The sequence below is a fragment of the Bidens hawaiensis genome, unplaced genomic scaffold, assembly GCF_021521415.1.
Source record: "Bidens hawaiensis isolate Kalapana, Puna unplaced genomic scaffold, B.hawaiensis_p1.1 tig00002477_1, whole genome shotgun sequence".
NCBI lineage: Eukaryota > Viridiplantae > Streptophyta > Magnoliopsida > Asterales > Asteraceae > Bidens > Bidens hawaiensis.
In genome coordinates this window covers 2342921-2369320 of record NW_027491136.1, presented here as the reverse complement: position 1 = coordinate 2369320, position 26400 = coordinate 2342921, and the positions used below count along the sequence as shown (strand labels likewise).

The 26400-nt window shown below is 34.2% G+C and overlaps 3 protein-coding genes and 1 pseudogene across 4 annotated transcripts; 1 reads left to right on the top strand and 3 right to left on the bottom strand.

The window, feature by feature from the left end:
• Positions 1 to 692: 692 nt before the first annotated feature.
• On the bottom strand, positions 693 to 3653 carry LOC143619530 (chaperone protein ClpB1-like; annotated as a pseudogene). The gene is made up of 5 exons (XR_013151199.1): positions 3242 to 3653; positions 2462 to 3172; positions 2207 to 2388; positions 1031 to 2126; positions 693 to 959 (listed from the first exon to the last, which is right to left on the bottom strand). The product of XR_013151199.1 is annotated as a chaperone protein ClpB1-like (transcript).
• Positions 3654 to 9996: 6343 nt separating this feature from the next.
• LOC143619529 (chaperone protein ClpB1-like) lies at positions 9997 to 13042 on the bottom strand. Its single transcript, XM_077091433.1, has 6 exons — positions 12822 to 13042; positions 12614 to 12776; positions 11785 to 12448; positions 11530 to 11711; positions 10344 to 11444; positions 9997 to 10272 (listed from the first exon to the last, which is right to left on the bottom strand). Exons 1-6 carry the CDS (start codon positions 13040 to 13042, stop codon positions 9997 to 9999), a joined length of 2607 nt encoding a protein of 868 aa, XP_076947548.1.
• Positions 13043 to 20864: 7822 nt separating this feature from the next.
• Positions 20865 to 23256, bottom strand: LOC143619614 (biotin carboxyl carrier protein of acetyl-CoA carboxylase 1, chloroplastic-like). Its single transcript, XM_077091502.1, has 6 exons — positions 23185 to 23256; positions 22941 to 23077; positions 22117 to 22405; positions 21403 to 21474; positions 21217 to 21282; positions 20865 to 21003 (listed from the first exon to the last, which is right to left on the bottom strand). The coding sequence occupies exons 2-6, from the start codon at positions 22964 to 22966 to the stop codon at positions 20980 to 20982; spliced, it is 477 nt and encodes a 158-aa protein (XP_076947617.1). The 5' UTR covers positions 22967 to 23077; positions 23185 to 23256; the 3' UTR covers positions 20865 to 20979.
• A 438-nt stretch (positions 23257 to 23694) lies between these two features.
• On the top strand, positions 23695 to 25207 carry LOC143619613 (small ribosomal subunit protein eS19x-like). The gene is made up of 4 exons (XM_077091501.1): positions 23695 to 23714; positions 24491 to 24581; positions 24669 to 24852; positions 24932 to 25207. The coding sequence occupies exons 2-4, from the start codon at positions 24491 to 24493 to the stop codon at positions 25002 to 25004; spliced, it is 348 nt and encodes a 115-aa protein (XP_076947616.1). The 5' UTR covers positions 23695 to 23714; the 3' UTR covers positions 25005 to 25207.
• The last annotated feature ends 1193 nt before the right edge of the window (positions 25208 to 26400 follow it).

Below are 26400 nucleotides of genomic sequence, written 5' to 3'. Positions count from 1 at the left end.
TTTGGACTCTGGTTTGGACTAACGCATTCGAGGATCCAAAGACCGGTGATAACTTTTATTATAGTTTTTAGATTGTATTATATCGATGGTCCATGCAGCTTACCAAAAGTTATATTTTATTATAATTTTGCCTTTGTGTTTCAAATCTCTTAGTTTAGATCTTTCAACCTTCTACGGTGGAAAAGATAAATCATGGTATTTGCCTAAACACTCCAAACTTAGAATACACCAAATTTGCAAATGGAAAAGTATCAAAGACTCTTGACGACAGCCTTTTGTTAGTCACAGTTATGTCAGCAGATCAAATCATTCAGTGGCTAATTCCTTTATGTTACCAAAGATTGGTTGGTGTCCCAACAGAACTGTTAAGCACGGTGTGTTTGTTGGTCATGAATTCTAAGTGAGTTTCTTGTGTTTTCTACGAATTTTCATGTTTCTCCAATGGTTCTTGTTAGGTTATAGGTTCGTTCGTAACTATTATTATTTGAGTAACATGTGCCTTTGAATAAACACATTAAGAAATAGTCATGATAGCTCATTTTAACTCTAATCGAAAGATCACAACCATTTGAACATTACCATTTAACAGTCATAACTCTCCATGAAAGCAATTCTACGTCTCTCTTCCTATAAAACTCGACCCAAAAAAAACAAAACAAAACAAATTAAAACAGACCAATTGCACTTCTTGATTATATCAGACCCATTTCACCGAGATCAACTACCTCCTCAATCTTCCTCCTCTTCACAGCCTGTGCAGTAGGAACTTGAATGAGTATATCAGACTTGTGCCCGGTTGCAGCATTATTCTGCACAATGTAACACAAATCTTCACCATTCAAGCCTGCATCTATATACACCGTTGAGTTTTCATTAATCTCTTCTCTAACTAACATCTTTGATAATTCAGTCACGACCTTCATTTCCAACCATCTCCTAATTGGGCGGGCCCCATATGCCTACATGTCAAACCAACCTGATGAGTAAGATGTATATATATCATAGTAATTAACAAGATTTTGATGCTTACCGGATCATAACTCTCATTTAGTATGACATTTAAAGCTGCTTCTGTAACTCCCAAGGCAACACCCCTATCAGCCAGACGAACAGCCACATCTTTCAGCTGAAGTCTAGCCACTTGTCTTAACTGATCAATTGAAAGTGAATGGAACACCACTATCTGATCAAGCCTGTTCAATAACTCAGGTTTAAAGTGCTTCTTCACTTCTTGAATCACCATTTCATGAGCATTGACCATTGTGGTCTTCCCTGACAGCCCGTTTAACATATGTTCAGCTCCAAGATTGGAAGTCATAATAATGACTGTGTTGGTGAAGTCAACGGTGCGGCCTTGACCGTCGGTCAATCTTCCATCATCCAACATTTGAAGTAAGATGTTGAAAATCGATTTATGGGCTTTTTCCACTTCATCAAATAATATAACACTATAAGGTTTTCTCCTCACAGCTTCTGTAAGTTGGCCACCTTGATCATAACCAACATATCCGGGTGGAGATCCAATTAGCCGTGACACAGAGTGTTGCTCCATGTATTCGGACATATCAACCCTAATCATAAGTTTCTCATCGTCAAATAATTGCTCTGCAAGAGCCTTAGCAAGCTCGGTTTTCCCAACACCAGTGGGACCCAAGAAAAGAAACGAACCATTTGGTTGTTGTTCCCTGCCCAAACCAGCACACGACCTCAAAACCGCCTCTGCTACAACGTTTACAGCTTCATCTTGACCTACAACTCTTTGATGCAACCGGTCAGCTAGACCAATAAGCCTCTTTCTCATTGGTCCCTAGCTTGGTCACTGGTATACCAGTCCACCTACTCACCACCTCAGCAATTTGGTCGGTTCCTACAGTCTCTGTTAGCATTACATTTTCACCTACAGTACCTTCAATTCTTGCTCTAGCAATCTCCACATCTTGAATTGCTCCATATTTCAAGTCTGCAGCTCTTGCTAAATCATATCTTTCGAATTCTTGTAGTAACAACAGCAGTTCTTCCCTTTTCTGTTTCAACCCGCGAATTTCATCAGCACGTTCTTTTTCCTTCTTATACTTCATCATCAATGGTTGAAGTCTCTCTCTCAAGTCATCAAGTTCTCTTTTCACCTGAAAACCAGCCACGCGTTAGTAAAGTAAAATCATCCAAAAGAATATAACAGTGTGTTCTATCAACTTAATGAACTCACTTCAACAAGACGAGCTTTGCTTGCTTTATCTTCTTCCTTCTCAAAATCATGAAGCTCAACTTCCAGCTGCATCTGCTTCCTTTCAAGTATATCAAGTTGTTCAGGCCGACTATCTAACTGGACCCTCACATTCGCGCATGCTTCATCCACAAGGTCTATAGCTTTCTCTGGCAAGAAGCGCCCTGCATACAAATTCCAACACTTTATATAAAGTCATGAGAACTAGTCTAAACGAATCAAAGAAACAAATCATACCAGTTATGTAGCGGCTTGAAAGTTGAGCTGCAACCACAAGAGCACGATAAAGAATCCGAACACCATGGTGTCCTTCATATCTCTCTTTCAATCCTCTAAGAATGCTTATGGTGTCAGGAACACTAGGTTCAGCCACCAAAACCTTTTGAAAATGTCTCTCAAAGGCTGTATCCTTCTCTACATATTTCCTATATTCTTCCAAAGTGGTTGCAACAATGCACCGAAGCTGACCCCTAGCCAACATGGGCTTCATAAGATTTGCAACATTCATGGGCCCTCCTGTTCCACCCCCACCTGCTCCAAGTACCATATGAATTTCATCAATGAATAATATCACCTTGCCTTCAGCTTCTTCCACTTCTTTCAAAACCGTTTTCACCCTCGCCTCAAACTCCCCTTTAAAGATAGCTCCAGCAACCAATGCCCCTGTATCTAACACCACAACACGTACATTGTTAAGATTAGTTGGAACATCACCTCTTAGAATCCTCTGTGCTAATCCTTCAACAACAGCAGTCTTGCCTACACCGGGCTCTCCAATAAGAATAGGGTTGTTCTTTGTTCTTCTTGATAGAACACTAATCACTCTCCTGATTTCCTCATCTCGCCCTATTACAGGATCAAACTTTCCAGCTTGCTCCACAAGATCACAGCCGTAGGTTTTAAGAGTCTGGAAATTAGTATCTCCAGAAGCACTTTCCACCTTGTTCACTTCTTTACCAAGCTTTTCTACCTCATTTTTCACATGGGTTGCATTTTCCACTTTCTTCACTTGTTTACCTGATCTAAGCTTTTCTAGCTCAATACTCACCCTGGGTGCACTAACTCCAGCTTCTTTTAACAGATCCCCAACTTGGGAATCTTCAAAAAGACATAAAAATAACTGATCCAAAGAAAAAGTTTGAGCACTATACACTTTTTGCAAAGAAGGAGTACTTTGTGGAAGTGCATTGAATTCAGGGGGCTGTAAAGGGAGCTTTTCCAAAGCTCGATTGAAAAGCCAGCAAGCGGAATTACCTGCCTCTGCACCGCCAGCATTGATAATTGCTTGCCTGAATACGCCATTAAGGTCGAAAATCAAAGCAGCTGCAATATGTAACGGTGTGAATTGTTTATGGCGAGCGTTCTTTGCAAGTTGAAGACCGGAACGCAAAATCGCTGCTGTCTCGGGGGTAAGTTTGTAACGATTCATTCTGATGATAATAATAACGCCTATAAACCTACAAACACAATAATCATGAATTCAGTCCATCTTAAACGAACAACATGATACGCAATCTGATACCTTTAATTGGCCAAAATCATCAATCTATGATCAAGAATTAATAGCCCTAACCCTAACCCTAACTAAATTCACAAGTAACGGCATTGATATGCAAACGATCGATGACATAATTAAAAAAAATGATATGCAATTAATAATCAAAGAACATAATGCTATTACCTTGAATTGTTACTTCAACAATGGAATGAAATCAATCCCAAGTTGCAGTTTATCAACAATTGTTGTCTTATGTATTCAAGAGCTTCGGTTTTCACTCTCTTAAAGGATAAAGTTACACCAATTATCCCTATGGTTTTTCAATATTACAAGATAAGTCCAATGGTTTAAGAAATTACGATTAACATTCCAGGATTGTATATGAGCTGAGCCTAGTCAGGTTGGGCTCAAAATTAAACACGACAGTCGACAGCTTAGTTCAGATAATTTATTTTGACGAGTAGAAATGCTAAGTTTGAGCTCTATTCATATAAAACTCAAGTCAGTTTAAATGATTGTATAACTTTTGTCAAAAAAAACTTTCGGAATATGCGCTTGTTTATATTCAGTCCAGTTTAATACACCAGTAACAAATTAATATAAGAAAGCACATGTTCTAATAAGATTATATCTAAGGACTGCATTTATAACTAACTACCTACTAATTAATGAACATTACACTGGTTTCATGATATGGTTTGAAAATTGATGTTTTAAATGTTGAAACTATGAAAAAAAAACTATAACCATAATTTAAGTGTTTGATTTTTATGATTATATACATAACTAACTTTAATTGCTGTAAATATAAATATTTAACAAATCACAGATTAATGATAAATTATATTTTAAAACGCAGGATCTGATTCTGTTATAGAAATAAGCAATTAAAAGTTATATGTGATAAATCATAAACATAAACAAAAAGCAATACACAATTAAGTTATGATTTATTCTTAATAGAATCATGTGTTTACAATACATTTATAAGAGCCATTATTTTACATTTAAATTTATTAAATGGATTTAAGAATTTGAAAAATAAAATGTACAGCCTAGTGAACCATCTGACACATCCGTTCCAGACATTATGGTTGAAGTCTTTGAAACCAATGGTATAGACTGCAAACATTTAACTGATAGAAAAGAGTTTAAACCACCCATGAGAAAATTATAAAAAATAATAAAAACTAAAACTATGCACATACGTAGATGTATATTAATTATATTATATGAGGATGAGGGCTAAGCCAAATAGGCAAATACTTTGAAATGCTTCTACCACATTGGAAAAGAGTTGTTCTCATGCAACAAAAGGGGTACTTTATGCAAATTTCATACATTAACATCACACCATATGATTATGAAGAAATGCTATTTTACCTCAAAATCAAAATCTTGGTCAAGCGGCAGATGTATGCATCCATTCCATCAGATGGGACCACGATGGGTCGCCTCACGTGTTAAGGCGGTTGTGATACTGGAATATGGCTTGGCAAAACAAAGGGTGCTTGATCCCACCTATAAACGGTGGACCCACACATAGCTGCAATGCTTGAGCCGCTACGGTTCCCATAGCAGTAATAATGTAACGTTTAGATGTGTTTTTTCTGTTTGAAATTGTAATAATCAAAAGTTTTAAAGTCATTGTTTATACCTTGCTGTTTGGTGTCTATATACCTGATGTGGAGTTAAAACAGAGAAGCTATTCATTCTCGGGATCATGCCTTATATCAATAAAACACAATCATTAAGTCGCAAAAAAAGATTAAAACAAACTTATATTTAACAAATCTTACTTGAGAAACAGGATGAACAGACAACATGTCCCAATCTTCAATCATTACTTGTAGCAATTGATGGGAAAATGTCTCAAGTCATCGTTCTTGTTTGAAAAATATACATAAACTAAATAGTACATTCTGAGAGGTTGGCTGGACATAGGTAGGTGTTGTTTCCTCGTGTCTTGCACACGTAGCATCTCACTCTCTTCGCCAAACTCATGATAAGCGGAAACTTTCTGTTAAGAAAAATCATATGAGCAGATAGATACCCAACCAATTCATGAGCAAAATAAAACGCATTTTTAACAATTGAAAACCACTATCTCTTTCTAGTTGTCCCACAAAAGATATAATAACAAAATAAAATCCATGCCCCTGTTTTCACCATCAAACATCCAGAAAACATATAGAGTTTCATTCAACAACAGGATACATTCTGTTTAGATCTTTGCAATGCCTCCTAACGTCATAAATTTGTTATAAATACTAACTAACTAGCTACAATGAATGTATATAGAAACCTACCATACAAGGATTATTGCCAAACAGATGAGATAATTGCAGTTAGCTACATTAATTAACCAATAAAATAATCATTCATGAATTGAAGGGATAATCTGTTTGATTTATGGAAAACATACCTTAATTGAACGGAAGAGTGTTGAGGATTGGTTGAAGAACCATTTTTAGGGTTTCAGAATCTAAACAACACAAACAAACGGGTTAATGAATGTAACCCGGTTGAATCAAATGGATCGCCCAATACCATTTCATTTTTTATTTTAACTAATACCGGTATAAAATTACTTTTTTATACACACAGATGTATATTGGTTTTTATTAATCATAACAATCGTCTTTGGTCGTTGTCGGTCTCAATTAATAAATTGGCTGTTAACGGTCCAACGTTTAGCATATTTGTTCCTAACGGCCCACGAGCCGCGACTAACGAATTCCTAACACCATTAGTTGCAGGTCGCCGGGAAAACATTTTTGACCGGAAAACTCACATTTTTTTCCGAAGACCTCAACATTTTTGTCCCAAACATCTTTGTAACTTTGTATCGGATCTTTAGGAGCCTTTTTCTAGTAAAATCCCCCAATTATTGAGGTTGTCGGAACCTTAGAACCATCGTCGGAATCGGTTGGTAGTGCTCAAGTGGTGGTGGTTGGTCGTAGGGGTGAGCAAGACAAGGGTCAAACCCTTGAAACCCTTTTACCCGACTCGTAAAACCCTTAATTGGACCCGAATATATTATATGGGTTGGGTAAAGGGTATTTAAAGTTCACCTTAAAGGGTAAAAGGGTTTCAAGGGTCCGACCCTTTTTTAAACCCTTGACCCGTTTACTAGTTTCTAGATAGATATACACCAGATTCGTGATTAATCTGAAATGCAGGAGAGGTTTGTATTTTATGTATGATTCATCATAAATTTCCCAACTGTTAAGAAAAATAAAAATAAAAGGCCATACTACTGATTGGAAATATATATATATATATATATATAAATAAATCACTGAATTGTTCCCTACATGTAATTTGTGAATGTGAATATTATTTGCATCGGTTCAAATGGTTGATAAACTTTCGAAGTTAGAGTTATTGTGTTATTAAATGAATTTATAATTGCTCTAGGATTCATATATTAAATTCATATATGATATATACAACTAGTAAATGTAGAAAAGGAGTTGCGATTACTTGTTTAAAGGGTAAAGGGTTGGACCCTTGAAACCCTTATTTATACCCGACCCTTTTATTGTTTAGAGGGTCGGGTCTCGGGTCCACATTTCTTCCTAAAAAGGTAAAGGGTCCGGGTAGGGTATTAGGTAAAAGGATAGGGTCTTACCCTTTGAACAGTCCTAGTTGGTCGATGGTGAGTCAATTGGTGGCGGTGCTTGAGTGGTGTTTTTTGGGAAAAAAAATGTGACTTTTTCGACGAAAACGTTTTCCGGCAACCTACAATTAACGGTGTTCGGATTCTGTTAGCTGCGGACCGATAGGAACAAATACATTAAAATTTAGGACCGACAACAGCCAATTCAACAGTTGGGACCGGCATCAACCAAAAAAAGATAGTCAGGATTAATAAAAACTAATCCTTTTATCTAAAGTGTTACATTAGAGTACAGATATATCATATAATGTATATCTAATTAATCATTTTAGTTAACTTGGTTGGTTAGGTTGACCCAACTAACAAACACTCTTGGTTTAGTTTGTCACTTTTCAATGACTTAATTAATAATGACGGACTCATTAATGGCTGCTGCATCGATAACCAAGTGCATTTTCGGTATTTTAAAAGGTTTTGGTTAAATTGCTCTTTGTAGTTTGACCTCATAAAAGTCATTAACTCGAACTTACGAAATTAGTTATAATGGGTCAATCAATGGTACTTGTTTGATGAGTACAACATATTTAGGTTTCATATTTTCTTTACATTTCTAAGTGTTCATACGTATTTTTTTAACAACTATGTCCTTTGCAAGATTGAAGAAATGGGAATGACTAACCGAGCTAAGATTCGAGTCATGAGTCAAAAAGGAAAACTTTTTATACGGATTTTAGTTGGGTTGACTCGAAACATGAACACCTTTGTATTTTGTTTCATTAATACAATCTTGTGTATCTATGCATTTTTACGTCAGCTACCTCAGTTACGTTCGTTGATTTAAAAAAAAAGGCTTAAATACATAATTGTGTTTAATTCATTTATTTCTAATGATATATAATCGTGTGTATCTATGCATTTCCGCGTCAACTACCTCTGTCACAAATTGTAAACTACGCCGAATCTACATGTAACTATAACAAATAAGGGTTCCATAACAAACCGAACATCTATCGACTGAATTCCCGTTGCGTTCCCGCCGTAACGCGCGGGCACCCCTACTAGTGATTTATGTATAAATGAAAGCTGCTGAAAAGATAAAATGGTGTAAAGTGACCATATGATAGCAATCGGGCCTTCGAATATTTGGTCCGTGACTCTTGGCTATTTTGGACTTATAGGATGGGGTCAGCAAGACAAACAAAGTAGAATCAACTAGTATTCAAGGTAAGTTCCAATTCTAATCTTAGCACTACACATGTATTGAGTTAGCAGATTTAATGAGGGTATACCTTTTTATTGGTATGACGTGAATGTTTTGTGTTAAGCTTGTACTTGAACTTCATGCAATACTTTAGCCTAGTAATATAATGTTAATGCATTTTTGAGAAACATGAACTAATTATGAGGTAAGTCACTTCTTAGTCTCCTTGCTACTACTTGCTCTTAACATGTTATGCAGAAAGGACTAAAGGAATATATGCGGTCCATGTTTTACTTGGGAGGTGACTGGTTTAATACTGATTTTGAAAACCTCATAGGATATTAAATGGGTCAAAATATCATAGTTTCAGATAAAAGAATTCTTTTTCTATATGAATGCTTGTATCCAATGCGGCGATGCAAAATCATAAGAAATCTTCCTATATGCATACTCTTATGGCATGGAACACCATGGAACTTGCATCAAAAACTGAAAGTTTGAGTTGTTAGGCGCGTATATGGGTACACCCATGGGCATATCAGTTGCCACATATGAGCTGAACGACTACCCCGACTCCTTAAATCAACGTCTTGTGAGTTTTAAACGATCATTTGAATTAATCATACTTTAACTAACCTTGGGCTATATAATAATACCTATTAGGTAAGAGATTGCATATAGATGGATGACCTAGTTGGAGTTCTTGGATTTGAAGGCAAAGTTAAGTTACACAACTTGCGATCTTGCTTATGCTAACTTTTGAAACCCCACTCAAGCATAATGTTTTGTTTAAACTATTATATCAAATTTCTTTTAGATTTACTTCCGCTTAAACATAAACCAAAATGTAAAGCTTTGGGACGTATATAATAAACCTAATGCATTTTATACATAACATGGTATTCATTTGTTATTGAAAATGCGGATGTTAGATGAGCACAATGTGCCAATATATGTGTGTGCTAGCTGCAAAGAGACATGCCTGTAGATTACGTAAACACCCTCATCCTTTCTTCTCAAAAACGAAAAGCTGAGTTACAAGTTATACCTCGCTAGCTTGCATTTGAGGTCACTGTGAACACATAAACAAGATGTTTTGAAGATCGATTTGGAGTTCTCAAACAAAAAACATGTGGTTGGAGGGTGGTTTAAAGTTATTCGCGAGATGGTGCCGACTTCAAGGTTATAAACTTTTGCAAACCAAACGTCCCCTAGAGGCTATAACACTTTGAACCAATACCATTTAAGAATCACAACTCTCCATTAAACAAATTCTATGTTACTCTTTCTCTATATTTGCTAAAACTTGACCCAAAATAATAAACAATTCAATAACATCACCTAACAGTTGTCCCTAATGTTGAAAGATTAACTAAACATCCAAAACATTAATTAACTAGATTCTACACATTCAGATTAACTAAAAATAAAACAAATAATGTGCTTCTCCATTATTCATCCATTTCATCGAGATCAATTACCTCAATTTTCATCCTCTTCACAGCCTGTGCAGTAGGGACTTGAATCAGTATATCAGGCTTGCCCCTAGTTGTAGCATTCCCTAATCCACCATTTTTCTCCACATTGTAACTCAAATCTTCACCATTCAAGCCTGCATATATATACACTGTTGAGTTTTCATCAATCTCTTCTCTAACTAACATCTTTGATAATTCAGTCACAACCTTCATTTCCAACCATCTCCTGATTGGGCGGGCCCCATATACCTACATGTCAAACCAACCCGGTGATCAGTAAGATGTATATATATCACAATTAACAATATTTTGATGCTTACCGGATCATGACTCTCATTTAGTATAAGATTTAAAGCCGCTTCTGTAACTCCCAAAGAAACACCCCTGTCAGCTAGACGAACAGCCACATCTTTCAACTGAAGTCTAGCCACTTGTCTTAACTGATCATTTGAAAGCGAATGGAACACCACTATCTGATCAAGTCTATTCAACAACTCGGGTTTAAAGTGCTTCTTCACCTCCTGCATCACCATTTCACGAGCAGGAGCCATTGTTGTCTTCCCTGACAGTCCGTTTAACATATGTTCAGCACCGAGATTAGAAGTCGTGATAATGACTGTGTTTGTGAAGTCAATAGTGCGGCCTTGACCGTCGGTCAATCTTCCATCATCCAACATTTGAAGTAAGATGTTGAAAACCGATTTGTGAGCTTTCTCTACTTCATCAAACAATATAACACTATGAGGTTTTCTCCTTACGGCCTCTGTAAGTTGACCACCTTTATCATGGCCAACATACCCGGGTGGAGAACCAATTAGCCGGGACACGGAGTATTGCTCCATGTATTCAGACATGTCAACCCTAATCATAAGTTTCTCATCATCAAATAATTGCTCTGCAAGAGCCTTAGCAAGCTCGGTTTTCCCCACACCGGTGGGACCCAAGAAGAGAAACGAACCATTTGGCTGTTCTTTACGACCCAAACCTGCACGTGACCTCAAAATCGCCTCGGCTACAACATTTACAGCTTGATCTTGGCCTACAACTCGCTGATGCAACCGGTCCGCCAGACCAATAAGCCTCTTTTTCTCATTGGTTCCTAGCCTGGACACCGGTATACCAGTCCACCTACTCACAACCTCAGCAATCTGGTCGGGTCCCACAGTGTCTGTCAGCATAACATTTTCACCTGCAGTACCTTCAACTCTTGCTATATCAGTCTCGACTGCTTGAACTGATCCATATTTCAAATATGCAGCATTTGCAGAATCACGTCTTCTTTCTGCTTCTTGCAGTAAGACCAACAGTTCTTTCCTTTTCTGTTTCAACCTACGAATTTCATCAACGCGTTCTTTTTCTTTCTTATACTTCATCATCAATGGCTGAAGTTTCTCTCTCAAGTCAGTAAGTTCTTTTTTCACCTGAAAAAGGGTCACACATTAGTACACTATAAATAAAATCATCAAAAAAACTTAACAGCGTGTGCTCTCAACTTAATGAACTCACTTCAACAAGACGAGCTTTACTTGCTTTATCTTCTTCCTTCTCAAAATCATGAAGCTCAGCCTCCAACTGCAACTTCTTTCTTTCAAGATTATCAATTTCTTCGGGCCGACTATCTAACTGAACCCTCACATTTGCACATGCTTCATCCACAAGGTCAATAGCTTTATCCGGCAAGAAGCGTCCTGCATACAAATTCCAACAAATTATATGAAGCCACTAAAACCAGTTCGAACTAATCAAAGAAATGAATCATACCTGTTACGTAGCGGCTTGAAAGTTGAGCTGCAACCACAAGAGCATGATAAAGAATCCGAACACCATGGTGTCCTTCATATCTCTCTTTCAATCCTCTAAGAATCCTTATGGTGTCAGGAACACTAGGTTCAGCCACCAAAACCTTTTGAAAACGTCTCTCAAAGGCTGCATCCTTCTCTACATATTTCCTATATTCTTCCAAAGTGGTCGCACCAATGCACCGAACCTGACCCCTGGCCAACACGGGCTTCATAAGATTTGCAGCATTCATGGACCCTCCGGATCCACCCGCTCCAAGTAGCATATGAATTTCATCAAAGAATAATATCACCTTCCCTTCAGCCTCTTCCACTTCTTTCAAGACCGATTTCACCCTCGCCTCAAACTCCCCTTTATAAGTAGCTCCAGCAATCAACGCTCCTATATCTAACGCCACAACACATACATTGTTGAGATTAGTTGGAACATCACCTCCTAGAATCCTCTGTGTTAATCCTTCAACGACAGCAGTCTTGCCTACACCGGGCTCTCCAATAAGAATAGGGTTGTTCTTTGTTCTTCTTGACAGAACACTAATCACTCTCCTGATTTCCTCATCTCGCCCTATTACAGGATCAAACTTTCCAGCTTGCTCGTTAAAATCACGGCCATAGGTTTTAAGAGCCTGGGAATTAGCATCTCCAGAAGTACTTTCCACTTTCTTCACTTCTTTAAGCTTTTCCGCCTCATTTTTCACCTGGGGCTGGGCTGCATTTTCCACCTTGTTGATCACTTGTTTACCCGGCATAAGCTTTTCTACCTCATTTTTTACCAAGGGTGCATTTTCCACCTTGTTCACTTGTTTACCCGGTCTAAGCTTTTCTACCTCAATACTCACCCTGGGTACGCTAACTCCAGCTTGTTTTAACAGATCCCCAACTTGGGAATCTTCAAGAATAATTAAAATCAATTGATCGATAGATAAAAGTTGAGTGAAAGTGCTAGAGTAGACTCTCATTAGAGAAGTACTTGGTGTACATGCAATAGGTGCAGGAGACTGTGAAGGGAGTTTCTTCAAAACCTGAACGAAAAGCCTGCAGGCTGAATTAGTTGCCTCTGTACCAGCGGCATTGCTAACCGCTTGCCTGAATATGGCATTATGGTTCCAGATCAAAGCTAATGCAATATGTAACGGCGTGAACTGTGCATGGCCACGGCTCTTTGCAAGTTGATGACCGAAGTGCAATGCCGCCTGCGCCTCGAGGGTAGTATTCATCATGTCTGATAACAATAATAATAATAACATTGAATTGATATTCGATGATCAAGAATTAATAATAACGCTAACCCTAGCTAGCTAAGTAATAAGTACCAGCATGGATATATATATATATATATATGCAAACGACGATCAATGGCATAATAATATTAATAAAGACGGAATGAAATATCAAAAAACGTAATGACGTTAATTAATTTTTGCTTCAACAGCGGAGTAGTCAATCGGAAGCAAAACGTTGTTGGCAAGTTGATCAATCAACAATTGCTGTGTGATTAGTTTCAAGTTGCATAGGTTCTTAGTACCCTTACGGTTTTTAAATAGTACAAGATCAGTCCATAAGATTTCAGAAGTTACGATTGGCATTCCCCTTTTGCCCTTGCTATATTCATTTCAAAACAAATACCAAAAATAGCCTCTTTTTCATTTTTAGAATATATGCTTTTGTTTATATCATCTTATTTAAAATATATATAAAGTTATAAACGAAACCTTTAAAAGATCTTTGGTTGCTCCTACATTCTCTTAAGTCATCGGATTGATTTATTTGTAAATGGAGGATTGGAGGCTTCTTATAAATTTGACTGGAATTCACGGGTAAAAGCGCATTGGGTAAGCTTGCTTGGGTCCATGAAATAAAAAATTAAGAGAAATTGAGACCCTATAAAATGGCCACTTTCACTCATTTCTTCACATATAACTTCTTTCAAAAACTTCATCTTTTTCTCTCCTTTTGTGTGTTTGAAAAACTAAGATCCGAGATTCGAGTGTTGTTGGTGATTTCCGCTAACGAACAACATGGATTGATCTGAGTAAGTTGTGAGATCCATTATATAGGAACCTACAATAACATCTCATTAAATTAAAAATTAGTCTCACCAAATATTTGATATGAAAATTCTATAAAATTGGGATATGCTAAAAATTAATATCCAATCTTTAAAAAAAAGATATCTATAATCTACCTATTCTAATAAATTAAAATAATTGTTAACACTTGTCATGTTTTGGTTAATTCTTACCATTCTTTTCCCTTCAAAACTAACTTAATTAATCCTAATGTATGTAATAGATCAATAATTATTCACTTTTCTTTTATACTCTATTTATATTTATATTTTTATAAAAATAAATATTAAAATATTCTTTTACTATATATTCCAAAATACTTGGTGAATCCAAAAATCAACAATAAACCATGTTTGTCAAAGATTGAAAAATCATATATTTTTAAATGTTATCATTAATATATTATACTATGTATATTGTGGGAGATTATAAAAAAAAATAAAACTCGAATATGCTTTCATTTTACAAAGTTATTTTTTAATCGTTAAGTTATAAATATATGCTTAAAAGTCCATCCATATTTTTTAAAGCAATTAATTTATCTATTATTATTATTATTATTATTATAAGTTGCCATATAAATTTATAAATTATAAATCTATGCTTTAAATCTATTCATTTATTTTTCGGTTAATATAGTAAACTATATATATATTAAAACGCAAAGATAATATATACCAATTACTTTCAGACATAACAAGGTTTATCATATTTTATTTCTTAGTATTTTTATCTAGAATTGTTTCGAGTTTTTTGTGAAACTTAAATTTGATTTTTATGGGTCAAAAGTTGGTAAATAGATTGTTTAGTACAAGTTAACTACATTTAGGATCAAAATTTGTTCCAGATAAAAAATGAAAAATCTGAGTATTTTTAAAAGTTTGAGAATGCAAATAGATTTATCATCAAATTTGTTACGGTTCAAAGTGTTGGCTTAAAAATGTCAAACGAATGAAAGTTAAAATTTGTACGTGCATTTTTTTATTAAGTTCATTTAAAAAAATCATTTTGTGATATAAATAAAATTAATTTATGTACAAATATTATAGATTCAGACATAGATGTAATATATTTTTTCAAATACGTTATGTAATTATTTGCTTTACTTGTAATTTTTTAATTTGGATAGTCACGTGTGTGACTCGGGCTCTAAAACTAGTATAATATATATAAACAACACCTCTAAAATCATACATGTCGCGCTCTGGATACTCCCTACATTTTCTCAAGCCACCAGATTGTTTTATTTGTAAATTGAGGCTTCTCATGCATTTGACCCGAATTCACGGGTATGGGTCTCACCAAACCCAGATAACTCTTAAACGGGTTATAACATCTTATTAAATTAAAAATCAAACTTACCAAATATTTGATACGAAAATCCTATAAAACAGGAAACTAAAAATTAATATCTGATTTCTTAAAAAAATATATTATTTATAAGTAAGAAATAATTTTATAATAAAAAATTAGTGAGTCATGGGTTACCAAACCCAGATAGCTTTTAAACAGGTTATAACATATCATTTATTTGTGAAACCCTTTTATCATTACACCTGAAGTATATTATTAACTTTCTTACAATAAATAAAATTAAAATATAAGATATAAATACTAGAAAAACAAAAAATATAAAACAATCCCCATAATACGGAGGATAAAACCTAATTATTTATAATTTAGGTTATAACATCTCATTAAATTAAAAATTAATCTTACAAATATTTGATATGAAATTCCTATAAAATAGGGATATTCTAAAAATTAATATTCAATTTAACAAAAAATAGGATATTATTTATAATTAATAAACAATTTTATAGTAAAAAAAATAAGCAGTTCATAGGTCTCACAAACCCAGATAGCTTTTAAGCGGGTAATAACATCTTAATTTATATGTAAAGCCCCCTTCATCATCAAACCCCAAGAATATTATTAACCTCATTACAATAAATAAAATTAAAATCCAAAAAATATATATAAATATTAAAAATGAAAAATGTAAAACAACCCCCGTAATATGGGGATAAAACCTCGTTATATATATTTGTTGTGTTTACAAACTACCATTATCATTTAAAATAATAATCTATCTACCTCTATCTATTATTAGAAAATAACTGAAACACATGCCACTTAGAGATTCATTAATAGCATAAATTATATCTATAATGAAATTATATCTACATTTTTTTTATTAAATCAATTTATAAACACTTTTGAGTGTAATATATGGATGTGGTAAAATTCAATGAATGGTATTTATATGGATGTGGTAAAATTTAATGAATGGTATTTACAAGTCTAAGATGATAAATAAAAGAAAAAAAAACAATTTTATTCTCACATATTCATTCAACCTCCATTGATCCATATAGTTTCATAAATCTCTTTCAAAACTATATTACAAAAGCGTGTTTTATTTATGCTAATTTTATATATGATGTCATTTTCTTTATGTCATTCTTAATAAAACATCTTATCATCTTTTGTTACAATTTGTTATTTCGTTAAAAATATAATTGCAACTTATAAAATCACTAGGTGCTTCTTTTTCGTGATTATGAAGAAATTGCATAAGAATACGCCGCATATTCATATGAATATTTCACTAGAAAATATAATTTAAACTTAATTATAAATCCATTTAATTTGATAAGATATAGGAGGCTTGTTCCTCAAAATTAATCTTTTAATCCCTATAGCTTAGCATTCCTTCTAAGCACTCTACGTATTATACGGGTTTTAAAACTAGTAATAATATAATTTAATAAATTTATATACAACTTATTAATATTAATCATTTTAGTTAATTTGGCTGGTCAGACTGATTCAACAACAACTGATTTAGTTTGTAATTTTCTAATACCTTAGTTAATGGGTTGACCTAAATTTTTGTGTAAAAGACAGACGAAACTACCCTATTGCCTGTTTGCTTAATTTACATAAATGTCAAAATTCAACTCTTTTTGGAAAAAAAGGGGGGGGGAAGATAAAGGTAAATTTTTTTCTGAAAAGTTTTTTTTTGTATTAGCGTTGTTTATTAGAAAAAGAAACATGCTATCTATAATATATATAAACGAAACTCCTAGAATCCTACGTGTCGCGATGTGGTCGCTCCCCTCCTTTATGGAAGCCACCAGATTGCTTAATTTTTAAATGAAGGTCTCTCATTGATTTAACCCAGATTCATGGGTATGAGTCTTACCAAAACCAGATAACTCTTAAACGGGTTATAACATCTCATTAAATTAAAAATTGATTTTACCAATTATTTGATATGAAAATCGTATAAAATAGGGATATACTAAAATTTAATATCCAATTTAAAAATAAAAGGATATTATTTATAATTAATAAACAATTTTATAGTAAAAAACATAAGCTGGTCATGGATCACCAAATCCAAATAACTTTTAAACGGGTTATAACATATCATTTATTTATGAAACTTTTTCATCATCAAACCCTAAGTATCATTAACTTTCTTACAATAAAGAAAATTAAAATCTAAAAAATAAATATTAAAAATGAAAAACGTAAAACAACCATTCTCTCAAGCCATCATATTGCTTTATTTGTAAATGAAGGTTTCTCACGCATTTAACCCGGATTCACGGATAAAGGTCTCACCAAACCCAGATAGCTCTTAAACGGGTTATAGCATCTCATTATATTAAAAATTAATCTAATCAAATATTTGATATGAAAATCCTATAAAATAGGAATATACTAAAAATTAATATCCTATTTTATTTAAAAAATATATATATATTATTTAAAATTAAGAAACAATTTTATAATAAAGAAAATAAACGGGTAATGGGTATCACCAAACCCAGATAACTTTTAAACCGGATTATAACATATCATTTATTTGTGAAACCATTTCATCATCAAACCTCAAGTATATTAATTATTAACTTGCTTACAATAAATAAAATTAAAATCTAAATATACATATATATAAATATTAAAAACGAATAATGTAAAACAACCCCCGTAATACGGGGGATAAAATCTAGAAAGAATATAAATCTACCTATTATAATGAAGTAAAATAATTCAAGACACATATCAATTGGAGATTCATTCTTAGCATAATTTCCTGCTCAAATTATTTTCCTATTTTTTAATGAAAACATATTTATGTTAGCGTAACCATTACGTATCAATTCATCATCTAGTCAAATAACTAATTGACTAAATTATAGAGATTAAAAATATGTGAGTATTTATGTCAGTATAATAAAATATTTATATCTTTAATGAAATCATGTCTACCTTTTTTTTGGTTAAATCAATTGTAAACACTTTTCAATGTAGGAGATGAATCTGGTAAAAATTAGTGAACGATATTTATAGGATTAAGAAGATAAAAACAAGATGAGTGAATGCATGACAATTTTATTCTCACGTATTCATTCAACCTCCATAGATCGGTGAAATTCTAATCTATCTCTTTCAAGTGTGTAATACAAAAACGTGTTTTAGTCATCCTAATTTTATATATGATGTTCTCTTTTTATGTCATTTATAATAAAACATCTTATCGTCTTTTGTTAGAATTCGCTATTCCGTTAAAAAAAATATGATTACAACTTATAAATCACTAGGTGCGTCTTTTTCATGATTATGAAGAAATTGCATGAAAATACACCACGTATTCATATGAATATTCCATAAAAAAATATAATTTGAACTTATTAAACTATTTATTATTTGATAAAATATAGTTTTTTTTTAAATTTTAATCATTTAATTTCTATAGTTTAATGCATTTCTTTAAGCTTCTTATGCATCATATGGGTTCTAAAGCTAGTAACTAAATACAATATAATAAAGTCATAAAAATAAAAGGTACTATATACTACACGATTGATTTAGCTAGAATTTAAAGTATATTACATGAAACTAATTTCTAATCACTAAATTAAAATTCTAGGTTTAAAAACTAGGAAAAGTTAACATACAAATGAAATTAACATGCTAATTGTAAAAATTAAGTAGAATAATTATGCAATTTACACTATGATGTAATTACATAATTACTCTACTTGTATATATAATTAATCTACTTGATTCTCACAATTAACACGTTAATTTAATTTGTATTTGATCCAAATCCTTAAAACTACAAAGGAATCATTTTATATCTTCACGTAAGGACTAAAGTTATACCTTTTAATAAGTCTAGAAGTAAAAGATCAATTTATAGCAAAGACAAATTGAAATTTTAACTATCAATAAATTTTACAATTTACTTGGGATATATACTTATTTTTAAACAAAAAACACATAAAATAGAAGACAAAATTACAAATTTTGTCCTTTAAATATACACAGATTATGGATTGTGTCCTTTAAAAAGTTTACTTTCACTCGTTGTCCTTTATATGAAAAAATGTCTTGATTTTAGTCCTTTACACTAACGGTTGTTAAATATTTCAGTTAAGTGAAGTGCACATGAGGGCGTAAAGGTAAATTCAGTTTTCATTCTAATTATTTTATATTTATAACTAAATATAAAATACCCATTTCTTCTATACTTCTTCCCAAACCTTTCTTTTCCACCACCACCACCACCACCACCACCACTACCACTCTCACTAGCGGTTTCAACCTCTTTATTATCTCTCTCATTTTCTCTCAACAACCACCCTCTTCCTTTTAGTCAGTATCAAAACTTCATCAAGAATTTATAAACCCTAAAGATCCGTAACATAACATCAAATTAGGGTTATTGGGAAGCGCACTTTAGCCCATTAGGAAACTAAAATTGACTTGCGATGTTGGCGTCCGAACGCGAGCCAAAACCCTAGCCTTACAGAAACTTCAAGTTTCGATAACCGCCTACACACTACCACCGGAACAACACCATGAGGCGTGCAGGTGCCGGAGAAGGTTGTAGGAGGTGGTGATGGGTTACGAGGGGCGTCAGAGATGGTTGCAGGCGGTGGTGGTGGGTTACGAGGGGCGCTGGAGATGGTTGCAGGCGGTGGTGGCAAGTTACAAGGGGCGTCGCCGCGTCGGATGTAGTTGCAGGCGGTGGTGAGGAATGCTTTTATTAATTTTCTAATAACAAAAACCCATTTTCTTGGTGTTGGTTACAATGAGATTTTGTATGTATGTATATTTTTAGAGTATAGATTTGGTATTATGTAAAGACATATATATTACAAGAGAATAATTATTTTGATTTAATAATTAAATAATGGAGTGGACCTGCTAATTTAATTTAGTTATAAATATAAAAGAATTTAAAGGAAAAGTGAATTTACCATTATACCCTCAGGTACACTTAAGATGAGTTGACTTAACTGAAATACTTAATAGCTGTTAGTGTAAAGGACCAAAAACAATACATTTTTTCATATAAAGAACAACGAGTGAAAGTAAACTTTTTAAAGGACACAATCCATAATTTACATATGTTTAAAAGACAAAATTTGTATTTCTGTCAAAATAGAAAGGATACATTATGAAAATGACATAAATTGAAAGTGTGTTGGTAATCTCGTACTCACAAACAAGCCGGGGCGCCTAGCGACAATTGCATAACCAAAGCGTTAATGAATAATACGTCTTACTGGTTTGAAAAACGAATGACGTGTGAGATAACTTAAAGCAAAATATGAGACTAATTAATTTTTTGCATAGGTATATAATTTATACAAAATATGAAGCCCAAAACTTGCCTAAACTTGAACCGTGAAAGCTCACTTACAAGAACAGGGAACCAGAACAAGGGAGTGTTAACCAACCCTATATAAGTTTACGGGACGATTACATGGGTTTCATGGTTCAGTTCCACAGGTCCAAACTGGTAGGAAAATAAATTAAGAAAAAAATTCAACTTAAATAAAACTTTACAAAAGCAACAAGATGAAATATCTAGATTATTTAGTAAATTATACAAGGTGCCCCAATTACACTCAAGTCAACACATAATTGTAAATTTGTAATCATTAGTAAAAGATAAAATTACAGTATAACAGCTCCAAATACAAATCTAAACAACAAACAAAACTCCCGAGCTCAATTTGCCTTGTATTTTGACTCCTCACCGTATCAAGTCATGTTCCTCATCATGGTTCAATAACAAGTAGAGGCTGCAAACAACAATCACGTTTCTCATTTAATTAGCAAACACAAAAGATACAAGTTTACGAATGCTAATGACATAAATCTTGTGTAGTAAAGATCTTGTTTAACCCAAACACAAACATGACTCTTTTAACTAAACTGGTTAAATATGACAACCCGGAACCTGATTAATTTTGTGTCACTCCCATATGTGACATAAAGAGGTAAAGAAAACATACCGTATCCAAGCTAACGGGCTTTCCGTCCTCAGCAAGAATATCAACTATTGTTCCAGATTGATCAGCCTAAAACATTACAAAAATAATGTAGTGACCAAAACAACTTACTATTACTGATAAAGGCTCATACTTTCAGCAGTTTGGGCCCCACTAGTAATTTAAACTAAGAACAGAATAATGAGTTACCTCAATCTCATTCATCAGCTTCATGGCCTCAATAATGCAAATAACCTGGCCTTTTTTAACCTTATCTCCAACCTGAGAAACATATATAAAAAATTGTCACTAATAAATCAACCACAACACTTCATGATTAAGGAACTAAGAACTAGATAGACAAATCTTGAATTCATATATATAGAACAGTATATTACAGATTCCATAGTTTATGTATATACACACTTGCAGATTGGGTGGGTCCTTAATCTTTATTAACTACAATGGACATCTTTAATGTAAGCAGCTTGTAACGAATTAGTCCTTCACACTAATTGACGTTGAATTTTCAGGTTTTTTTCTTTTTGGATCATGACACTTGCTATTTCTCATTAAACTCAAAACGATTACAATTAAGTGGCAGGCAAGCGGGCAACAAGCTGCGCCGCAACCCCCTTCAGTATCCATGATAAATGAAAAATATGCCCTTAGTGATAATTTAATATATTATATTAGGTAACGGCATATTGGCCACTTAACATGGATTTAATTGAGAGTTCTAACGTCCATTTGTGTAAATAAGTAATCTGTTACAGCCTTTATACTTTAAGGATGCCCATATAGATTAAGGACCTAACCTATTTAAGGATGCCCAGTGTAGTTAATATAGATTAAGGACCTAACCTGCAACTTGGTAAATACATAAACAATTAAATCTGTAATTTACTCTATTTAGAATATTACCTTCGCAAATGGGGGAGCTCCGGGGGCAGGAGACTGATAGAAGGTTCCAGCCATGGGGCTTTTCAATGGAGGAAAAGAAGATTTAGGTTTTGCAGGGGTAGGTGAGGGTGGTGCTGGTGCAGACTGTGGTGGAGGTGGTAGTGATTGATATATAGCCTGAGGTTGTGGAGATTGCATCATAACCATTGGGCCAGCTGGCGGTTGAGTTAAGGCTTCCTTCTTTCTTATAACAACCTCACAGTTTTGTTGCTTTAGCTCGAGCTCCACAATATCTCTTGAATCCACAAGCCTGAAAGTAAAAAATGTTGCATCCAATAGGTAATTTGAACAAACGTTTTTAGGATTGTAACGAACAGAACTTTCAGCGAACATGAACATATTCCACGTGTCTCGTTTGTTCGTCTATGTTCATGAACGTTCATTTATGGTTGTCTATGTTCGTTCGTTTACGCCCATTTATGTTTGTTATTTTGAAGTTCGTTCATTTTTGTTCGTTTATATATTCATTAAAATATTTAGGCTTTCTTATTTTTTAGGCCCAACATATTGATGTTTACGTTTACACTTAATTGATGTCCGCTCAGTTATGTTCAACTGTGTTCGTGCGTTTATGTTTGTGAACTGTTCGTTTATACTATTAACAAACAAACAAAATTCTTAGCAAACAAACACGAACAAGAAAACCATGTTTGTTTAATTCTTTGTGTTCGAGTTTGTCCGGTTAAAGTTAAGCATGCCTGTGTTCAATTGATTCATTTAAAAGCCTAAATTTTCATATGAATCTCAAGATACTGGAAAAACGAGAAAGAAATGAATCGTCTTACTGAACAAGCTCAGCCACTTGATTCATGAAAGCAGTGATTGTTGCAGCATCAGGGGTTGTGGTGTCTGGAGAAGATATTTTGGTTGATTCCTCTGGTTTCTTTGGCGGTGCAGAATTTAATGATTTCTCAAGGGCAGTCTTGGAAGAAAAAGGCGATTTAAATAACTTTAAAAGGAAAAAATAAAATATACATATTACAAACTATGCAAAGTGATTTGTTTATTCATATTTTTTTTGTAGCTCACCTGATTAAGCTGGGCGGATACTCTCGTCAAGTCATTCTGGCCCCTCTTAAATGACTACACAGAACAATCATCAATTAGTAAACCTAGAAATGCAATCTAATCTAATCTAATGACATGTAAGGAATGAATCGGATATGAGCAAGTAAAGTCGAATGAATGAATACCTGTGAGGAAGAGGATGATGATCCGGCAACCAATGGGCGGGTGGATTGGAAGAGGAGGATGGAAGTGGTGTGACGGTGGTTGGGGTTTGGATGAGGAGTGAACAGAGGTGATGATGTTTTGGGGCAATTGACAGTGAATGAAGAGGCCATTGGAATTGGAATGGAGAAATGGTGGGTTGGCTAATGTATAATGTATATGGGGGCGGTGGAAACAAGGAAGTAGAGTAGAGTGGTGTTAAATGAGAGGCCTAGAAAAAGGAGAACGAGATTAGAAATAAACGGGAATCAAATCAACTGAATCTGGTTTATTTCTAATCTCGTTTATTTCTAATCTCGTTTTCCGCTCACCTCAAGCGATCCGGCAAGGTTTATTTCTAATCTCGTTTTCCGTTCACTGATAGCTAACTGATCTCCAACTGAATCTGGTTTGTTCGATATTGATCACCGAATTTTTATTCTTTATATGCGTTGTTTCATTGAATGATATGATTGCTATTTTTTTTATTCTTATTACCTTTTAGTTTGCTTCAGCCCTAATTTTTTGCAATTTGCCTTTTAATTATTCAGAAGTCAGAACAATAAGAGTTAATACAATTTTTAAATAGTGAATTAGCTGGAGTTTGACTGACTAATGTAGTTTTTATGTTGTGATTTTGATGCCTTAGGATTAGTGAGTTGTAGTTACCTCAGGCATGCTTATGAATCTAAACTTTACCTTTTGAATTGTTAACTGCATTTTTAGATTAAATAAGGTTGTATTTTTTGCTGTTATGATGCCTTAACTAGCTACATTAACTTTGTAAATCTGCATTTTACAAAGGGATTGACTTGACACTATTTTGGTGGACCTTAATATATGTCATACTATTAGCATAGGACCTTGAGGATGGATCATTTGTTCAAATGCACACACTGATAGATTAATGGATTTTGTTTTGTGCGGTTAAAGTTAACTTTTCTAGTTTGTTTATGATGGTTATTAATAAACCATAAATTGACGATGTTTGTGAAAAATGTTTCATTGCATTAGTACAAGATACTGCGCACGGTTGTGTTATATGGTTTTGATTTGTAGTATATGCTGTGGAAGATGTTATAGGCAGTCTATGTTTACGTGTTCTTTTCCTGTAATCTGTTGACAGATGGAGCTTCCACACTGGACTGACATTGTCAAGACCGCTACTTTTAAGGAGCTTGCACCCTATGATCCCGATTGGTACTACATCAGAGCTGGTAAGCTTGATTTCCATATTTCATAATATAAATTTGAATCTTCTGTTGCTGATGATATTGTTTCTTGAAATGTGTTGAATTGTTAAGCATCCATGGCCAGAAAGATTTACTTGAGGGGAGGACTCGGTGTTGGTGCCTTTCAGAGAATCTATGGAGGGCGCAAGAGGAACGGTAGTGCTCCACCTCACTTCAGCAAGAGCAGCGGTGGTGTTGCCCGTCACATTCTTCAGCAGTTACAGACCATGAACATCGTTGACTTTGACGCCAAGGGGTTAGTTATCTGAACATTTGTTTTGTTGCACATTTGAAACTGTATTATTAATATCGTGAATTGTGATTTTGTGTATTAGTGGAAGGAAGTTTACATCGAACGGACGAAGGGATCTTGTTCAAGTTGCAGGAAGAGTAGGTGTTACTGCTTGAGAGATTCATTAAGGATGAAGATTGTAGTGGGCACATCAATGATCACAAAGGTTTTAACTTTATTTTGGCTTGGGCTAGAGTTAGTTTACTGGTGAATCTGTTCTCTGCTATGCCTACTTTTTCGGTTCATTTTGAAGGTTGTCTTTGCCTTTTGACATTGCTCTTATTCCAGAAATTATATTTGATGTATTGAGGTTATTTTACTTTGTTTGGATCTGTTTTTTTTGGGTTGTCTCATCTTTCTCTAGTCAAATTGAGCTCGGGCATTATCAAACTCAAGTTAACTTTGGCATGTTTGCTGACTTGCCTATAAAACTCTTATATTAAGCGACCTTAACCATTGGGTTGTGCAGTCTGTCATATTGAGTTTGGGTTAGAATATGCTGATAAAAAAGCTAAATTGGTTTGGGTATGGTTGATTTGATCAAAATGTGGTTAGAAATTATCATATTCTATTCAAGTTGTGAAATTTTAGCAATAAAAACATGTTTTTACAATGAATAATCAGTGTAATATCAACCCAAAAGGTTTAAACAACCTAGAAGCCAGTAAGCCACCAATATGGTACGTTGTACTCGTTGTAAAAACTTTATGGGGTGGTGTGTTTGAAGTACTTAAGAGACATACTTGATATGATAAACTATACAAATGAATCTTTATCTCACAAAGAAAAACAGAGTGGAGCGTCTAACTAGGCAAGGCGTTTGATTGCAAATCACCAGACGTGCATGTTGATGAACCCTTGATCTTCACATGATCTAGCTGACAGAGAACGATATTAGAGGCTAATTGGCAAACTGATTACTGATATACCTGGCATGTACATTGTACAAGACTAGAAACAAGTTATGCGGTGTGAAACAACCCCACGCTTAGTAGAGCACCTGAAGTCACGCCTGCAAAGTATTCTATTTAGGCAGACTTTGATGTGTGATCATGCACAGATCAAGATAGAAGATCCACATTACCGTACTTCACATTTATAAAAGGGAACCTAGCAATCTCAACATGAAAAAAGGGCTGGTTCATTATCAAGTGCTGAAGCTAGAAAAGCACTGCATTCCAAATTAGTATCTAAGCTCCTATGGGTAAAAAAGAGTTGATAACCCTGGAGCATTTAAACTACTGTGTGATAATAAGGGTGAAATCAGTGCCTTCTATAATCCAGTTCAACATGAGGTAGACCGTCGGTTCATTAAACTCGACAAAGGATTATCATACTTCCATTTATTTCATTGAAAGGTCAGTTGGCTTATGCATTAATGGTCTGTAGACAGATGAATGCCACAGAACATTAATAGGTTCCTTGGAATCTGAATCGAACTAGAGGGGAGTATTGAAGAACCACAACTCTAATCACATTTGCTTGTGAGTATTGGGAATATTGGAATAGGAG

Excerpts from the sequence above, each read along its gene's own strand:
- LOC143619529 (XM_077091433.1), bottom strand. The coding sequence starts at position 13,042 with ATGATGAATACTACCCTCGAGGCGCAGGCGGCATTGCACTTCGGTCAT. Across the intron at positions 11,712-11,784 it reads TTCAAGCCGCTACGTAACAG|GACGCTTCTTGCCGGATAAA; the intron begins GTATGATTCATT and ends ATTTGTATGCAG. Across the intron at positions 11,445-11,529 it reads GTAAAGCTCGTCTTGTTGAA|GTGAAAAAAGAACTTACTGA; the intron begins GTGAGTTCATTA and ends ACCCTTTTTCAG.
- LOC143619614 (XM_077091502.1), bottom strand. The coding sequence starts at position 22,966 with ATGAATCAAGTGGCTGAGCTTGTTCA. Across the intron at positions 21,283-21,402 it reads AGCTGATGAATGAGATTGAG|GCTGATCAATCTGGAACAAT; the intron begins GTAACTCATTAT and ends GTAATGTTTTAG. Across the intron at positions 21,004-21,216 it reads AGCCCGTTAGCTTGGATACG|CCTCTACTTGTTATTGAACC; the intron begins GTATGTTTTCTT and ends TGTTGTTTGCAG.
- LOC143619613 (XM_077091501.1), top strand. The coding sequence starts at position 24,491 with ATGGAGCTTCCACACTGGACTGACATTGTCAAGACCGCTACTTTTAAG. Across the intron at positions 24,582-24,668 it reads TTGGTACTACATCAGAGCTG|CATCCATGGCCAGAAAGATT; the intron begins GTAAGCTTGATT and ends TGAATTGTTAAG. Across the intron at positions 24,853-24,931 it reads GTTGACTTTGACGCCAAGGG|TGGAAGGAAGTTTACATCGA; the intron begins GTTAGTTATCTG and ends TTTGTGTATTAG.